At 44.1% G+C, this 19320-nt stretch overlaps 2 protein-coding genes across 2 annotated transcripts in view; one reads left to right on the top strand and one right to left on the bottom strand.

Moving 5' to 3' along the window:
* The first annotated feature begins 3469 nt into the window (after window positions 1–3469).
* lhfpl4b (LHFPL tetraspan subfamily member 4b) lies at window positions 3470–8203 on the top strand. The gene is made up of 4 exons (XM_061256554.1): window positions 3470–3904; window positions 4880–5107; window positions 5651–5708; window positions 6431–8203. Exons 1-3 carry the CDS (start codon window positions 3484–3486, stop codon window positions 5674–5676), a joined length of 675 nt encoding a protein of 224 aa, XP_061112538.1. The 5' UTR covers window positions 3470–3483; the 3' UTR covers window positions 5677–5708; window positions 6431–8203.
* pcsk1nl (proprotein convertase subtilisin/kexin type 1 inhibitor, like) overlaps window positions 8192–19320 on the bottom strand; it is a 15201-nt gene continuing 4072 nt past the window's right edge. The window contains exons 2-3 of the mRNA XM_061256553.1: window positions 10953–11497; window positions 8192–10481 (exon numbers count right to left, since the gene is read on the bottom strand). Of these exons, the coding sequence (XP_061112537.1) occupies window positions 10100–10481; window positions 10953–11497 (927 nt within the window). The 3' untranslated portion in view covers window positions 8192–10099. The remainder of the gene's footprint in view (window positions 10482–10952; window positions 11498–19320) is intronic.

The raw sequence follows: 19320 nt of genomic DNA, 5'->3' as shown, positions 1-19320 counted from the left end.
CATGGCTTCCAAATTATGGGTTGGAATTCACTGGATGGCCATTAGAATAGGTGATGAAATGACCTTCAAAATGAACCCACAATATAATTAATTCACAATTGACATTAATAGGACTCAAAAGCACATTGTTACATGCACTGCAGTAGCCATAAAAATGAATCGATAGATATTTGTTTTTCAGCAGTTGTTTTGACATGCTAAAAACCGAAGGTCTGTAAGAGTCCATATAAAGCTACTGTTTCTTCAGGGCTGAATGACAGAAAGTGAAGTTGCCTATTGAGAGGGCTGTGTGCAGAACATTTGGAAAGAACAGCAGTAAACAAAAGCCTGACCTTGGTAACTTCTTGCCGATTGTCAGTCATTGGCAGTATATTCACTAGAAATAATTGCCCATGGAAAAGTTCCACAATTCCTCTGGAAAGGCTTATTTGCCTTCTCTGCATTGAAAGGTTTATTGAGGTGCGGTCACAAAATGCTGTCTCTTAGAAACGTGTGAAAGTGATTCTGTGCGGTGTGGGGTAATGGTCAGGTAACTGGGCTTGTGACCTAAAGGTTGTGTTTGGGTTCACGATGATCACCCTGTCCTGAAGCAGAGGTGCCCAATCTGTTGCTGCTTCCTTTTCCATTTTTATTTTATAAATGAGGAACATTCACTAGGCAACTAAATGCAGGAGGGCTTTTGGCTGCAGTAGAATTTGGTTTTAAAGAGGAAATATCTGCTTTTCCCTGTGGGGCGACATGGCTCAGGCAGTAAGAGCAGTCGTCTGGCAGTTGGAGGGTTGCTGGTTCGATCCCCCGCCCGGGCTGTGTGGAAGTGTCCCTGAGCAAGACACCTAACCTCCAAATGCTCCTGACGAGCTGGTCGGGGCCTTGCATGGCAGCCAATCGCCGTTGGTGTGTGAGTGTGTGTATGAATGGGTGAATGGAGAAGCATCAATTGTACAGCACTTTGGATAAAGGCGCTATATAAATGCCTGCCATTTGCCATTTGCCATTTACCATTTACCCTTTACACGGTATTCGTTAAATTGGTTTCCTGAGCAGACGGGGCCATTATCAGTGCACTGCTGTGGAGATACAGTGTCTGTGAGGCAAATCCTTCATACATCAGACGAGATCTTACTGTCTGTGCATCGTGTTACTTTATCGTCTGATTCAGTCTCGTTCAAACATGTACAGTATTCAGTTGCCCACATTGTGGACAGCACATGGCCACAAATAACATGACAGCTGATATGACAGCCTTTATCGCCATATTGACAGACTGACTACCGAAGACACACCTCTACAGTTCAGTTGAGCTCACTGGCTGCTGAAAGAGTGGGATCTGCTAGTATCCTAAATGAATGCAAGAGCTTTAGGTTAAAAACGGCTAATGGCAAAATGAACACTACAATACATCTTAATGAAACAGGTATTAATGAGACGCGTTTTTGTAGTCATTCAGAGTTAAGCTATGTCTGCAGTTATAATATTACAAGAGTCTTTTTAGTGCCGGGGGGGGTGTGTGTGTGTGCGTGTGCGCTGCAGCCTTGGGCTAGCTTGTCTCTGATTAATATATGCAGTATCAATCCATCATCCACCTTTCATCATCCCCCTCTCTTTCCCTTCAGTGTCTGTTCCTCTCCACCCCTGGAGTCGGCTAGCCATCCTGCCACAATCTAAATCTACCCCCTCCCCCCTCCTTAGTATCACCTCTGCTGTTTATTTCTGTGAATGCGTCACACGACTGGTCTGAGGAATCCACCCACCCCGCTCCCTGCGATGGTGCTGTTTATGTCTGTACATGCGTCACAAAGCCAGATTGTGAAATCCCCCCCCCTCCCCCCTCGCTGTGACGGTTCTGTTTTACATTCTGCATCACTGCCCATCTCTGCAGCACCGTGCGTAGAGCCCCTCCCCCTACAGGCTGCCAACGCTTTTCCCTTTTTTTCAATCCCCTTTTTTCTATGTCTGTGCTTCTCTGTCTCGCTCTCTCAGTCTGTCTCTCTCCCCCTCTCCCCCCCCCCCCCCACTCTCCCCTCTGCTCTCTCTCTCTCCTGCCTTTTCCTCACATGTGACCAGATCTCTCTTGTTTATGTCCGGGCCTTCTGCAGTTGTGGCAGTGGCCACAGCGATTCCCTCGGGAAAGGGGAGACGTCCTCCGGCTTTATGCTCTCCTTTTCTTCTTCTCCTGCGGTTCTGTGCCCGGTTTTGATTTGACGTCGCTGCTCAGCCGGAGGAGCTCGCTGCGGAGGTGAATCTCTACTCCTCTCTCTCCCATCCCTCTCTCCTCACGCCTCCATATTTCATCCTCAGCGGTCTCCACAGAACGTTATGCGCTGCTTCCATCTTTGCTGCCTCACCAGAGTATCTATAGATCCATCCTCTTCTTCCCATCCGACGGCAGTCTGTGGCGTTGTATTAACGTGGCATTTGTACTGTTACATCAGTACTAAGACCTTTATGCTGCACTGTATACAGTCAGCTTGTGCATAGGTTTTCCTCAATCCAGCCATTCATTCATTTCTATTTTGTCAGTAAGGGCCTATGAATATGTTGTACATACATAAATATGTATGCAATCATTTTGAAATTGTTGTTATTAAAACACATTTTTCCAATTCTTACCTCACCAGGTCATATTGATGAGTAGTGACATATAGTCCTCTTGAAAAGTATTGGAACAGCAAGGTCATTTCCTTTGTTTTTGCTATACACTGAAGACAATTGAGTTTGAGGTCAAAAGATGTACATATGATGACAGATCCAAATTTCAGCTTTTATTTCATGGTCACCTTTTGTATCAGACCACCCAGTTTTTATGTGAGCAAAAGTATTGGAACATGTGACTGACAGGTGTTTCTTATTGGCCAGATGTGTCCTGTTAGATTGATTGCTTAAACAATAAATAGTTCTGATTGTCTTACTCTTGGTTCTTGCCTCTGAATACTGCATTTGTGTTAGAAAGGATAAACCAACATGAAGACCAGAGAGCTATCTTTGGGAGAAAAGCAAGCCATCTTGAAGCTTAGTCCTGAGAAAGAAAGAAACTGAGCAATAGACATTGAACAGGTTGACCAAGGAAAACAACAGCAGTTGATGACAGAAACATTGTGAGAGCTGTGAAGAAAAACCTAAAAACATCAGTCAGTGACATCTGACAGTGGGTGCTCTGATACCGAAGGTGCTATGTTCTAAGTAGATTAACACATCTAGGTCTAAATAAAAGCTGCAATTCTGAACTCTTGTCTCGTGTTCATCATTTTATCTCAACCCCAAATGTATTCAGTGTATTGCAGAACAAACCAATTGGCCTTGCTGTTCCAATACTTTCGGAGTGGACTGTACTTGCCGGTTTGATCTGTTCTTTATCTATCGGCATCCTATAGGCATCTTTAATGTCATCTGACCGTTGTCCTCTGCACTGTAACTGCAGACTGTTTTTCCCTCCCTAGTCTACCTGCAGTCACCAGCGCCCCCCCCCCCCCCCAGACAGGCACCATGCAGCAGCCCCACACGGCGGAGGTGGCCCGGCTGTACCAGACGGAGTTTGTGCGCAGTGCACGTGCGGTCGGGGCCCTCTGGGCCATCTGCACGCTGTGCTTCGCCATCATCGAGGTGGTCATCCTCATCCAGCCGTCCTGGGTGGGCACCCGCGAGATCCACTACCAGGGCGGGACCCGGCCCCCCCTGGCCGGCACCCTGGGGCTGTTCGAGGTGTGCCTGGAGTCGGACTGGCCCGTGCCGGAGTGCAGGGGGTCGCTGCGGACCCTCACCCCCCTCCCGGCCTTCCAGTCCCCGGCCGTGCTGGTGTGTGTGTCCCTGGCCATGGTCTGGGTCAGCGTGGGCTGCCTCTGCCTCTTCCGCTTCTGCAACGCAGCCACCGTCTACAAGATCTGCGCTTGGCTGCAGCTGACTGCCGGTGAGAGCGGGAGGGGTGGGGCTGGGGAGGGGCGGAGGGGTGGGGTGGGGAGATAATGATTGGGCCATGGTCGGGTAGAGAGGTAATGATTGGGCCATGGTCGGGAAGAGAGGTAATGATCGGGTCATAGTGGCAGCGAAGAGCTTCACTATCTCACCTCCCTACCGCACTATCTCGTAACCAAACCTCTCATCTGCACAAAACAAATTGTTTTGGATTCAAATACTCGTCTATGCTTTACTGAGCTTGTCTGGTGTATTGGAACCTATGAAATACTCTCAAAAAGTGCAAACCCCTCTTTCTGGTCCTCTTAGTTGGCTCAGTTGCACCAGGCAGGGCCAACTGAGTGCAGAAAACTATTTGAATCTAATACAATTTCATATTTGACCCTGGTTTGTGAAGGTGAATGGTTGAGTTATGGGGTAGAGAGCAGGTTAGGGTGAAGAGGTATGTGCCTGACCAGAGAAAATATTTCAAAATATTGAGTTGGCCTAGCTGGGTATGAGCTGGTCACCCAGCTACCACCTGTTTCAAAACAATGTCAAACTGGGAGCTCATCTGAACTGATCCAGTTACCAGCTGTTTCAAAACCTAGCATGAGCTGTTCTTTTCAGCAGGGAACATTTTTTAAATATAATATAACCCCTTTTAACTTATGGGTTCCCTGGATGCCTTTGACCCGGGGTTTGGGTTTCTGGATTTGAAAACCCCTGAGGTAAATCACAGTTTGTAGGTAATATATAGGCAATAATGATCTGATATGTTTAGATATATATCATGAAACTACCCTCCCCTCCTCACTCTCTCTGTCCCTCTCTTTCTTTTTCTCTCTCTGTCCCTCTTTCCCTCCCTCTCTCCCTCCATCCCTCTCTCCCCCTCTCCCCCTCTCTCCCTCTTTCCCTCCCTCTCTCCCTCCCTCCCTCCCCCTCTCTCTCTCTCTTTCTCTGTTTCTCTCCCTCTCTCCCTCTCTCCCAGGGTTCTGCCTGGCGCTGGCCTGTGTGCTGTTCCCAGACTCGTGGGAGTGTGCGGAGATGCGGGCATTGTGCGGGGAGCGGGTCAGTAGCTTCTCCCCAGGAAACTGCTCTGTGCACTGGGCCTTTGTGCTGGCCATGCTGGGTGTGCTGGATGCTGCTATACTGGCCACACTGGCGTTTGTGCTGGGTAACAGACAGGATGCTCTGCTGCCTGAGGATGGCAAGGATGGTAAAATGGCTTAGTACACTTTTTTTCCCTTTCTTTTTCTCTCTCCCTCTCTCTGACTCTCCCTTCTCTCTCAATTATGTTAAAATGTGCTTTGTTGGCATGAGGTTTCAATGTACGTATGTGTTGCCAAAGCCTTACAAAGAACACATCTGATATGTCATGAAATATAAACAAATAAGCAAGTAACAAACACCTACTCTTTCTTTCTCATTGTCTTTTATCTTTCTCTCTTTTACTCTCTCCCTCTTTCGCTCTCTCTCTCTCTGTATATATCTCCCCCTCTCTCTCTGTTTCTCTCTTTCTGTCTCCCGCTTCCTGCTCTCCCAAAACAAAACCTTCCAGCTCAGGGAATATTATTCCCAACTTATTATGAATTTATGAATTATGAATCATTGATACAGCTGGACACCTTCCGTCTATGCTAACATCTTACAGAACCGCTCGAGATGTCTTTTAGACATTCAGTATTTATCATTTCTGAGTCATAGTCAGTATTTCTGAAGAAATAGATCACTAACACAACATGTATCTTCCCTTTTGCAGTAACGGGGTTACTTTTATCAGCGTAAGACCCCATCAGAGCTGTCCGTCAGTGAGACAGGTGAGGCTTTTCTATCTCTCCTCCAGTAAATATACACTATGACATACTGTATTATTTATTCTTTCAAGCAGGTTTGTCTGGCGAATAATTATTAACAAACTTATAATGCAACATCCATTCAATGCAGTTTGGTGGTGTAATGACATCTGTGCCGTACCCTCTAGCCATGCGAACAGACCTGCGTCATTATCACTCACAGGACTCTTTTCAGGCAGTTATTTGAGCTGTGAGCCAATTAAAAACAGTACATGATTCCTTTTAATTTGCTATTGAAAAATTATATTATGATGACTTATTTTGCTAATTAGTAGCCTAAATACACTCATGTTTGGCTTAATGAAATTAGTGAAAATGTATTTCCCCCGAGCGTACATTGTAATCCCTGAAGACGCAGGTTAAAGTGGCTGCAGCGTGTGAGGCAGATGTGGCAGCATGTCAAATGTATGCGCTGTGGTCATCTGTTGTTTCATCATTACATTTATTTGGGGAAGAAAAATGTGAACTCTGCTAAATATTCAGTGTTTAATCAACTATACTGCACATGAAAATAACCAGGGTTAATTCAAGTCTAACAGAGTACATATAAATCCATTCTGACCTTAGTTAACTCATAATAATTGATATTATAAACTCTATAAGAGTTGATTGATTGAACACTGAATGTTTTACTCTTGACTGTGCCTCTTTTCTATCCTTATACGCTATTCTTGTTTTTTCTTTAGATCATGATTCTCTGACGATGACACTGTTCTCTCTTAAGCAAGACAGAAGAAACAAAAATACTCCCTTTCAGCATTACATCATCTCCAAGCAAGATTCTGCTTATGTAATAAACAGTTACCTGGCAACAGCATCCCTGCCCCCCCCCCCCCCCCCCAGTGTTGAGAGAAAGAGAGGCAGGGATCTTTGTCCTGGATGTACCATCTTCTCGTGCTGTGTCAGGAATCAGGATGGTAAATAGGAAGGGGGAGTATTGGGACCAGGCCAGTCGTTGTGTGGTGTGGGATCAGGCAGGTTGTTGTTTGGTGTGGGATCAGGCAGGTTGCTGTGTGGTGTGGAGGCAGGCAGGCAGGTTGTTATGTGGTGTAGGATCAGGCAGGTTGCTGTGTGGTGTGGGATCAGGCAGGTTGTTGTTTGGTGTGGAGGCAGGCAGGTTGTTGTGTGGTGTAGGGGCAGGCAGGTTGTTGTGTGGTGTGGGATCAGGCAGGATGTTGTTTGGTGTGGAATCAGACAGGTTGTTGTGTGGTGTGGGGGCAGGCAGGTTGCTGTGTGGTTGCTATGCTCCTATCTTCAGCAGCTCCAGTAGGTTTTGTTTGTCCTGTTTCACAAGGTGTTCAGCCTGCACTAGTAAGGCAATAAAAATACAACAAAGCAATTCAAACATCGATAAAGCAGGGGATATCCATTTCCTTCTGTTTTCACAGATGCTGTTTTCCCTTCATTTGTTGTAAAGGATCAGTATGTTCTGTCACCATGCAAGTTTACTTTATATCGTATCATTTCAAAGGGGCTATGTGCAATATTTGACATAAGATTCAGAAAATCAACTGCACAGTAAAGTGTTCACTGTTAAATCAACTCTGCGCTACACAGGAAAATGTCCAGAGTTAAATCAACCCTAGCAGGGTTTATATACATTGACTCTGTCCATTGTGGACTCATATACACTGTAAGAGTTCATTTAACTCTTTTCACAGCGTGGGAACAGAATTGCATAATGCTGAGATTTGGACTTGAAACTATTTTCCTTTCACACTATATTCCTTTGAGCTCAGAGATAGTGAATGACTGTGAATGAGTAATGGACCTTGTTTCAAAACCCAGCAGTTACTGCACTGCCGTCTCTCATTTCAGCGCCTTTCGCTCATTTAAACACGCTCTTCTACGTGTATCCCTTATATGTGAATTTTATATGATAAATAGTTTGTATTTGTAGGTTTTGAAACTGTTAATTGCATGGTTTATTGCTGTCACATTGGTGTTTTTATGGTGTATGTAGCTTAATGTCATTAAAGATTACGTTTGAGAATTTGTGGTAATAATAATTTTATAATGCTAACAAATTAAATGGTAGACATTTTGGTGTTTTGGTCGTACAAAGCGACCGGGTTTGAGTGTCTGCCACAAGAATTTAATCCCACTGTCTGTGCAGTACTTTTCACATGTGAAAGTCAGCAAGGTAGTTATGCAATATTGATGAACATTTCAATAAATCTGATAATGCAGATGCTTGACTGAACATCACTTTCCCTCCTTCAGTCGTCATTAGCTATTTTCCCTATTATCATGAATGTATGACTTTGAAGGTAGATGATTTAATAAAAACATACTAAACCATTCCTTCCTGCTGGAAGTATAAAGCATTAGAAAAAATCCTTATCATGTAAAGGTGTATGCTTCAGATTACCCATACTGGGTATGCCCTTCTGACTGTAAATATCATAATATATGATTGTAAAGCAGCCATTAAAACAAGAAAAATATTGCATCTCAAATCCAAGATTTATTTCTTGTTCTTTGTGTGATGATAGCATGACTTCTTGTTCTAAGCATGCTTGCAGTTTGAGGGAATTTATTTCACATCAATTAATAACAGCAATAGTTGAACACAAATATTTTGTAAAGCAAGCTGGGCTTTAAACTGCAACAGGAAACGAACAGCACATTTTCACATAGAAATTTATTATCATATACTGTGATCCAGTCTGCAAAAAATTCAATAAGCAACTGTATTTTTGTACAAGATCTCGGACTGCACACATATCAATAAAGCTACAATAATCGGAACCACTGCTTTTAGTCACAGAATAAAACATGATCAAAAGATATTGAGATACTGAAGTGGGACGAGGTGAGCCTTATGATGCAGAGGAGGGTTTACGTTGGCATTAGCGCAAGCTACAGGTGAAGCAGAAGGGAGTAAACAGTATTGCTCAAATGGAGATCGGCGAGCCGGGACACAGTTAGGATATCCGTGGGCCTGTGCTGGGCTGTGCACCCTGGAGCAGGGGGTTAATTTCTCCTGGTTATTTCTGTCCTGAAGGCAGCGGTCGCAACCGCAAAACTGAGCATGCGCTCCCAGTCCTGTTTCCCATCTCCCTGAGTCCTTTCACAGAGAACGTCTGCCGACTTTTGATGTCATAACTGTGTATTAAATGTGTTTTATGTGTTTTAAATACATTGCCATATTCTTTTGAATGACCAACAGCTCTTTCTCCTTTTCTCACTGTCTGGTTCCCTGTACTGCTGTACATAGATATATGCATTCATTGTCTGCTCTGAAGCTAGGTGATGGCCTCACATGCTCTTTTCAATGGGCTGGTGCGACAACTGCTATATTTGCTCTGAGAATGAATGTGCCGTGATGATAAACTGTTTATGATCTTTTACGGTTTTGAGTGGGATACATGCAGTACCCAGTATCTTGATATTGATGGTACGTTTGTGAATTGTGTTTGTGCCCTCACACTGGGGCAGATGGGACTAAAGAACGGCTCTGCTGAGTCCCAATGGTGTTCAGTGAAGGTAAAAATAAATACCTACATGTTTTCTGTTGCACAAATACATCTGCAGGCAAAAACGTTACCCCTTATGAAGATGTGTAGAAAGATCACTGGTATTTCAGTACTTTGGAGGTTTAACATTATTTTGTTTGTCAAATAAAGCTAAAAAGCAGTATTCAAACCACAAACTGCAAAAATATTTGTTATATGATAAGGAAGTTCTGTCTGTGTGTTTTCCCCCACTGGTTTTCATCTAGACTAAATTTTTGAATTAGAATATAAAAAGAGGCTGGGCTAAAATCCAATTACAGCTTCACACAAAAACACAGCGTCGTCCAAAATTAGCACCTGGGAACAGCCAAAAGGGTTTACTGACTGCAGTTTCATTCACCTCTCTACTGGAGCGCAATTTAAATGGATTGAAATGGTAAATGGCATCAATTTGATATTATTTCAGCTATTTCGTCTCTCTTTCTCTCAGTTCCAGAGTGATACCGGACCATATAAAATAAAATAAAAGTTTTTCCTGTTTTCTTTTCTGATTGTTTTCCCCAAATATTTGAGTTACTGATTGAGAAAGGACTGACTAACAAAAGAATACAGTGACAGACCCATCGCTCAGCAGTTGCTCCAAACACACTTAGCATTTTTATTATATTGAAGCAGAGTAACTTTTAACATAGACTGGATTTTTATTCTTTTTTTGGGGGGGATTTTTTATTTAGCTTTGTTTCTCTGGAGGCAAGGTTTAATGGGTGCAGACAGCTTTGACTCTTTCCTTGCAAGCTGGGATAGTTTTCTTTGTTAACATGGATGTCCGTTTGCAACGTGTAGGCAGGTGCAGGTGTTAATGTAGCGGCCATGTCTCTCTCTCTCTCTCTCGCCACCCTACTGTGGAAGATACTGCAGGATGCGCTGAGCCAGCAGGTTGGGGTCATAGGTCAAGGCCCGCCGCCTGCGACTGTGTTTCGCCCCCTGCTGCGGATCGCTGTCGATGCGTTTGATCCTCTGCAGCCCCCCGCCGCGGGCCCCTGGCGGGGGTCCGGCGGCCATCTTGTCTTCCTCGTCGCCCAGCCTCTTCACCCTCAGCAGGGAGGGCTCGCTCTTGGAGGGGGGCAACGCGGAGTCCAGCGAGCGGCGGGATCTCTTCAGCCCCCGGCTCCCTGCGCTGCCCCCGCCCACGGCCCCCAGGTCCCGCTTCGAAAGGCGGGACGGGGAGCTCTGGGTGCTGTCGGACGCCAGGCTGGACAGGACACGCCCAACAAGGTATCTGAATGAAAAAACGGAAATACATTACATTACATTACATTACATTACATGGCATTTAGCAGACGCTCTTATCCAGAGCGACGTACAACAAAGTGCAAATCAAACACAAGAACAAGTGCAAAGAGGACTCGAGAGGACAGTATAGTTCCGAGTCCAAGTGTAAACATGCAGAAAATCAGAACCCTTTAAATACGCATTTGTATGAAATATGATGCGACTTACAACGCATCTAGACTGACCGGTCTGTATTACAATAAGGCAAGACAATGTGTGAAATGGGTTTAAGATTTGCCCGCAAAGGTTCCAGAGACAGATGCATTGCTGTCACACCCCCACTCCCCACCCCCTCAAGCCCACAGAGCCGGTGAATGTGAAATTCAAAAGTCTCTTTCCAGCTGGCTGCTCACAGTGGGCTGCCCTGCTCTGGGATGGAGCCCCTGCTGGGTAAGTGAATGGCTGTGGTGCTGCTCACCTCAGTATCTCTTCCTCCTTCTCTGCAGTCCCAGCGTCTCCGCGGGCGTCCTGCAGCCTGTTCTCTCTCAGCCCGGCCCGGAGCAGTCTCTCCTGCCTGTAGCGGTTCAGCAGGGCCTGGGTGAGCTGGGGGTCCAGGAGGCCCTGCCACGCAACCTGGGGCTTGGCCATGCTCAGCCCCTGCTCCGTCTCGTCGTAATCTGGCGGGTACGGCCCCTGGAAGTCCCCGGGGCCTTCCTCCTCCTCCTCGTCCTCTTCCTCTACCGCCCTTGGGACGTCAGTGTCGCCGTCGCTAAGGAGACGGAGCAGGCCACTCAGGTAGGCCGCCTCCTGGTCCCGCCTTCGATCGTCTTCCGCCAATCGCTGCAGGGCCTGTCCCATGCCCTGCCCCCTCCAGCCCTCTTGCGGGTAGTATAGCTCGTTACCCCGCCCCTCCACGCTCGCGGCGGGAGAGTATGACATCATCTGGGCCTCGTAGGGCAGGGAATCGCGAAGTTCACGACGGAGGCGCAGAATCCCTCCTGAGCCTCGGGAACCAGACAGTGACTAAGAGAGATGGAGAGAGAGCTGCTGGTTATTCAAAAGAGTATGATAATCTATTTAAAACCAGTTATGCCATTAAAAGTATGGCACACATTCTCTGTGAACGGACTCAGGGCGATGGATAAGCTGTCGGGGGATACGAATGTAAAGATAACATCAGGAAGTGTACACACACACCTCAAATGAATTGATAGCCACTCAATGCATAAAGAGGGTGGTTTGAGTATCTCAGAAACTGCTGATCTCCTGGGATTTTCATGTACAATGGTCTCTAAAGTTTGCAGTTTTCGAGAATGATGGAAAACAAAAAACATCCAGTAAGCAGTAGAAAGGTGACAGTAATGCAAATAACCACTCATTACAACAGTGGTATGCAGAAGAGCATCTCTGAACACACAATGTGTGAAACCTCTGCGTGGATAGGCTACAGCAGCAGTAAAAAATAAAGTCTAATAAATACCAAATAAAGTGCTCACTGAGTGTATCACTCATACTTCATTCTGGCTGCACTCTTTAGTACAGTATAGCAGGTCAAATGTTTTGTGTTTGATGTACACTCATTAATTCTCGATGGAGAAGTTACTCGGAGTATGTTGTATGTTTAAATAAGTTGACAAATCAGAGATACATGTCACCAGTAGACTCACCACCAACCGTAGTCATTCAGCAGAGATGGCAGGTAACACATTTATTTTACACAAGGCAAACAATATTCAGTGCAAGTAAAAAGCAGTAGTCTATTTTTAAGGGGTGAGCGTGCAGTTAAATTGTAAAATAGGTTGAATATTTATCGGTTCTGAAATTCACTGTCTGAAATATGCTCATGCTTGGCTAGCCTCATAAAGTAAACACTTGGGCTTGAAATGACTGAAAAACCAACAGCCAACTTTCATGCAGATTGATATTGGATTCTACTAACCTTAAAACAATGTTGATGCAAACTCAAAGATAAAATGCTACGCATTATAATGAAACTGAGGGGCATAGGCTTCAGAACACAGCTCCATGGATCTATTTGCCCTCCTTTTTTATTATTTTCCATTCATGATGAAGAAAGGGATTTGTGTTAGAGAATGTTGAAAAATCTCATCGCTACGGCCATGTAGTGTGTGGTAGAACTGTCAACCATCTATTTTGTCTTTCCAATGGAATGTGAAATTATTTATTAAAAGATCACAATTAATCTCCACATGTAGAGATCTGTTTTGCCTTGTAAGACCAGAAACATGAATAGAAATTAAAGCATACTATTCATTCATGATTTTAATTTACTCACATACAGTAACTTAACCTCCTGAACTTGAATGATAACATTCTCTCTGCATGAAATGAATATTTCCTAAAATATATCCAGGTAATATTATAGCGTAAAAAGGCTTGAGAGTTTGGAGTTAGGATTAAAGTGTTGTGGGGCATCAGGATTCTCATTTCCGATTCCAAGCAGAACAGCTCAGACATTTGTGCGAACAACCAGACCGTAGCATCAGGAGGTTGGCTGGAGGAGCTCTGTCAATGGGCCTCATAATGAATGACTGTACTTAATGGAAAATGTGTCATCTTTGATTCGATCCCCTTGGCCTCTCTCTTGTGTTTCCCCCGCATCTTTTTATTGCCCTCCCTCCTCCTCCTCTCTCCTCCTCTCTCCTCTTTCCTCCTTCTCCCTCCTCCCCTCCCCCGCCCCCCTGCTGTTTTCTGTTCAGTGAGATATGAGTCAGAGGTGTGTGGAGATTTAAACTACAGGATGTTACACAGTCATTCTCACCCTCCTCCAACCCTGATGTCCATTGTGTTATTGTTCACACCCCAGTACACACAGACACACACACACACACACACACAAACATGCACACACACACAGTTATGCATGCACAGTCACATGTACACTCATGCGCACGCACACACACACACATACACCCACACACGCCCTCACACACACATACACACCCACACCCACACAGGCACACACACACACACACATACATACGCAGAACCATTCACACGTGCTCACATGCACATATGTGCACACACAGTTGCACTCACACAGACACACACACACACACACACCTACATGTATGCACACACACACACACACACACATACATATGCAGAACAATTCACATGTGCTCACATGCACATACGTGCACACACAGTTGCACTCACACAGGCACACACACACACACACACACACATGCACCTGCATGTATGCACACACACACACACGCACACACATCCACAATTAGACGCTCGCTTCCACCACAAGGACACCCACCCTGCCTTCACCTACTCTCTCCCCACACAGTGAGTCATCCACCCACCCATCAAAGAATTTCTCAATATAGCACAACTTCTACTGCGCAGCAATCTGCCTGGTTTCAGAGATGCCTCTAACTGAAAGACTCCACACAGATAGCATTTGTGCAGCAAAATGGGACTTACACTCACTGAGCACTTTATTAGGTACACCTGTACACCAGCTTGTTAGTGTAAATATTTAATCAGCCAATCATGTGACAGCAACTAAGTGCGTAAAAGCATGCAGACATGGTCAAGAGGTTCAGCTGTTTTCAAACCAAATGTCAGAATGTGGAAGAAATGTAATCTAAGTCACTTCGATTGTGGAATGATTGTTGGCGACAGTTTGAATATCTAAGAAACTGCTGACCTCTGTCAAACCTCTAAATTGGATAGGCTGCAGCAGCAGAAGACCAATAAATCAAAAAAATAAGTTTAATAAACACCTATTAAAGTGCTCACTGAGTGTATCGGTGAAACAGGATAATGGACATCACGTCTGACCCAGGCACAGTCTACTGTAATCTCTCTAGGACCAACAGAGTCTATTTAAGGTAACAGAATAAAGTGCTTTCAGGATACCACAATACGAGGTTTACACCAGCCTCCTTTTTTATATTGATGCCTGAAATGGCTGAATGGCTGAATGGCCTGAATACTCATGTAGATCCCTGGGGGATGTGCAGAGGGAAGGAGGGATGGAGGGAAGGTGAGAGGTGAAGGTGAGAAGGGATTGACAGAGCATGGCCGATGTGCTGCTCGCACTGACTGGAAAAAAAACGAGCCATTATCTCAAATAGGCTCCGGGGAGGAATCAACAAAGAAATGCAGAAAATAGGAAAAGGACAATCAGCAGAGGAAGATTAGGGAGAGCAGGCCACATCGATGACTGAGACTGAACCAGCTTCAGTGTAATTGTAAAGCAAAGTGTGCGCTCATGACAAAAGCAGCCCACGTACTCAAAAGCTGAAAGTGAGTGGAGTGTGGAGGCCTGTGGACCTGGGAGGAAACGCTTCATTCAGTCTAATCCCTAAATAAGCATTTCACCATCATCCAGAAGTGAAGTGTCTAGCGGAGTGAATGACAAACATGCAACCCACTGCTACTGTCTATTCATACTTTTAAAGGGTAATTACACCCTAGATCAGACCTTATTTTAGCTGTAAACGTGCCTACCGTATAGTGAAACATTTTAATCCATGCCATTATTTCAACATTTCTGACATAATATTTTGGCTTTGAAAACTGGTCAAAAAGCGTGTTCTGCTGCATATAGATTTATTAAAATATGTTCTGCAGTTCACCTCGGCCCTGCCTGAATTGTGACATCACCGCACCCTCTTCAGGGTATGGTGATATCATGTACAGATGTCAATCAGATATCCAGCTAGAAAATTGCTTATGCTCACAAATTTGTCCATTTAATTTAATGGCTTGTTTCAAAGTAAATTATTCTAAATTGCGTAGAAGGGCTGAAATAGCAAATGCAATTACTCTAATCACGACTACTGTCTGTTCTGGCTCCACGGTGGTGGAACAAACTCCCCGTTGAGGTCAGAACTGTACAATCTCTCCCCACCTTCAAGCGCAAACTGAAGACGCACCTCTTCAAGCAGCACCTCTCCCCATCCCTCCCTACCTCCCTGTGAACCTTAATTGTTGTCTTTGTGATTTACGTAGTGTTTCGGTATTTTTAGTTGGCTAGGTAAGCAGTATTTGGATAGTTAAGTTTGGTCACTTTTGCTTTGTTGTTTGTTTGTTTATTTGTTGTTTAAAAAAATAAAAAAATAAAATAGGCCCTGGTCCTTATCTTTGTTGTACGGGTAGCAATTGAAATTGTACTTCCCTCTAGGGTCTTTCAGCGCACTTAGCCCTGGTTATGGGTATGCACTTTGTTGTACGTCGCTCTGGATAAGGGCGTCTGCCAAATGCCACTAATGTAATGTAATGTAATGTCTAATCCAATGTTCTAATGCTGAGGTAACAATCACTTGTACGGCGACATGGCTCAGGCAGTAAGAGCAGTCATCTCATTGGCTCAGGCAGTAAGAGCAGTCGTCTGGCAGTCGGAGGGTTGCCGGTTCAATCCCCCGCCCGAGCTGTGTCGAAGTGTCCCTGAGCAAGACACCTAACCCCTATATGCTCCTGACGAGCTGGTTGGTGCCTTGCATGGCAGCCAATCGCCGTTGGTGTATGAATGGGTGAATGAGAAGCATCAATTGTACAGCACTTTGGATAAAGGCGCTATATAAATGCCAACCATTTACCACTTTGGGGAACTGTAGGCAGTGGAGTGTTAGAACACTGACTGAGAATGTTGAAAACAAAAAATACAAATCAGGATTACTGAGTTAGCCGGATAACTGCACAGAGTAAAACCCGGAACAGATCTTTTTACTTCAGTCCATGTTCCATATTTGGGTGGCTTCCAGGTTTTACTCAGTGCAGTTATCCAGCTAGCTCAGTAATCGGGGTTAGTGAACAGACAAATGCAGAGCGCAGTCTGAACTGACACAGTGAGGACAAGCAGCCATTATTCTTTTCACCCTGCTCTCCTCAGTCGTTTACTCAGCTGAGATTCACATTGATGTACTGCTGCATGATTTACTCCATCTCGTCTGCTTACCTATCTCAGCTTCACATCTACACTGCCATCCCTTTTTATTGATGTGAGAGTACACTGCAGCCATAACTCACAGGATAGTAAATTAAATGACATGTTTGATTTTCCAGCCTTTATGACTTGGGCCATGCCATTGTGCCCATTTCCTCCTCTGATTTTGGAGCACTGTTTTTTTCGTGTTCCAGACATCTGCCCTGCTGGATATGTCTTCACGCATGACTTACATTTCACACACCTTCAATACTTCAATGAACCTAAACCTAGTCAGTAGGTAGGGTGACCTGGGCCTTGTTTCACCGAATAAGTGAATTAGCTGCATAACTGCACTGAGAAAAACCCAGAACCCTCACAAAATCTGGAACACGGACTGAATTTTAAAAAAAGATGTTCCGGGTTTTAATCAGCACAGTTATCCAGATAACTTAGTTATCCTACTTTGTGAAATACCTCCCATTACCTGGAGAACCATGTAGGCTACATAGTGAAACGAGAACCTACAGTAATGGCATTTGTAGTTAGAAAACCCCCAGAATAAAATAAAGGACAAATGTAGAATTTTTGTAGAACATGTGGTGATGTGAAAAGGGGCTGGAATATGGGGCTGTCCAGGGAAATAAATGGGTCATCTGGTCACCTTATCTATAGGTGAAGTAAGTGTTACTTTTCTAGACTGATTCCCCCATTTTTAATTAAAGACTGCAAATGACCACAAAGGTCACTCTGTTCGATGTAGAAAGAAACCCTTCTTGATAAAAAATATTATGATAAGAAAACCCCACACTGTAGCCTCAAACATTGGCCGATTTGAAAAATTCCAACATATTTGTGATCAGCCCAACCAGTTTGACTGACTGTACTAAAGGGATTTCAAAACGTCAATAAAGGACATTACTGGGTCCAGGCCTATCGACGCAATCTGTGGTATAACCCACAGGTGAGGGATTAAAGTGAGCTGGGAGATGGTTATGAGTGAGGAGGAGAGTGACGTGTGTGCGTGTGTGTGTGTGTGCGCGTGTGTGTGTGTGTGCGCATGTGCCTGCGCCTGCATTTGTGTGTGCGTGCGCGCGTGTGGGGGTGGGATCCCGTCAAGGCCTGCGTGACTCAGAGAGGCAGTGTGTAGCCGTTGCACATCCTGACGTCCATGCCTCACGTGTCTGTCTGTGCGGCAGATGCGCATGCACTCAGGCAGTGACAGCCTTCCCCTGCGTCTGGGGGTGGTCTGCAGAGAGCGATGCACAACTTCATCTTCGTCTCTGCATTATATCGCCATGGCAATAAACTTGACATTTTTATTTCCACAATCTTACAGTTTCTTTCCCCAGGCTTCTCAATGGGGAATATAAATACAAACAATAGAGTTATTAGCCTAGACACTTCTGCTGTACAGCTGCTATATTCTGCTTTATATAATCTAATAATGTACTTGCAGTGTCATTATTTTGTATTATGTTCTCTCCCTCTCTGTTAGCTTTGGGGCAATTGGTTTCGGGGAAGGTTTTGAATCTCTTTATGCCTGAACTGTACAACCCAAACAGCACAGTAGTGTTCACACTGCCAGCCCAAACAAGCTCAAATTTCAGGAAAATAGCATTAAATTAAAGGCAAGTCTAAATAAGAAAAGGAATCAGCCAACAAATCAGGGAGTTAATGCAATTGGTTTTGTGTGTGTGCACTGCCCAAAACACTAATGCCCAAAGTGTATCTAAATTATTTTAAATTCTATTAGTGCCTAGGGATTGGATGTTAAATTCAGTCCACTTGAATTAAGAACATTAACTCCTGCTGTGTAAAAAGTGTGTTGTTTTTTTGTCTTTCTGTTTGCCGAATATTTGTTCCTACCAATATTCCACTGAAACATGTTGCTGGACCACTGGCAGCAAACTATCTCCAAAACATCAATGGCCCACCTTCCTATTTGACAGTAGGTATGAGGTGTGTCTCCTTGTATGCATTCCTCTTTTGCCTCCAAACATGGTGTGTATGGCCAAAACGTTCAATATGGGCTCATCTGTCCATAGCACTCTCTTCCAGTCCAATAAATAAGTCCTATAACTGTGGCAAAGATGCTTGGGTTGGTTTATTGTGCTCAGTAAGGACTGTTTTCGTGCCACCCTTCCAAATAATTTGTTGTTTGGTATGGAGGTGCCATTTTATGGTTCTTTTTATTCAATAATGTCTGTATTTATTTGTACCCATTACCATACTGCCAATTACCATCTATCTCCTTTTAATTTACCTTTTTTTTTTGCTTTTCCCATGCTGATGGATGTCAAAGGGACTTTGTTAGCCTGCTACCTCATTTTTATATTATTTTAAACAGCAAGTCATGGAATAACACAATATAGTGAGATTAACTGAATTATGTGAAATTGTATTGCCAATTTCACTTTGTTTGATTTTATTTACAATAATTTTTAGGGGTGCCAATTTTGACACCAATGGTTTTCAGACAAAATGAGATTTAATAAAAAACCTGTGACCTGACAGTAAATGTATTGAAATAAAACTATATTGATTTCCCATATGTTTGAACATAACATTTAGATTATTATTTGTGCTGTTTATTATATGCAGCCTTTTTCTGGTATTTAATTAAGGGTTCCAATAATTCTGGAGGTGACTCTAATTAGGAAAATGTTACGCCAGGCTCATAGCTCATAACTCATCATATCACAATCATATCCACAGAGATCAGGCTGGCTTTTCACAGGGGCAAAAAAAACAAAAACAAAATGAAAAGGTTAATGGCAGCAATAATGTTGTGCAAATTTATGATTAAATTGATGGAGCCGGGAAACTACAATAACCCTCTGCTTAATGGATACACTGCATACACTTTTAAGAAAAATGTCTCCATGGAATAATTTTTTTTGTGGAACTGTCTATCATCAGTGTGAAGTGTGAAATCTCC

This window comes from Conger conger, chromosome 10 (assembly GCF_963514075.1).
Source record: "Conger conger chromosome 10, fConCon1.1, whole genome shotgun sequence".
In the NCBI taxonomy this organism is placed as follows: Eukaryota; Metazoa; Chordata; class Actinopteri; order Anguilliformes; family Congridae; genus Conger; species Conger conger.
The sequence above is the reverse complement of the archived record's forward strand: the minus strand, read 5'-3'. Positions and strand labels throughout refer to the sequence as shown.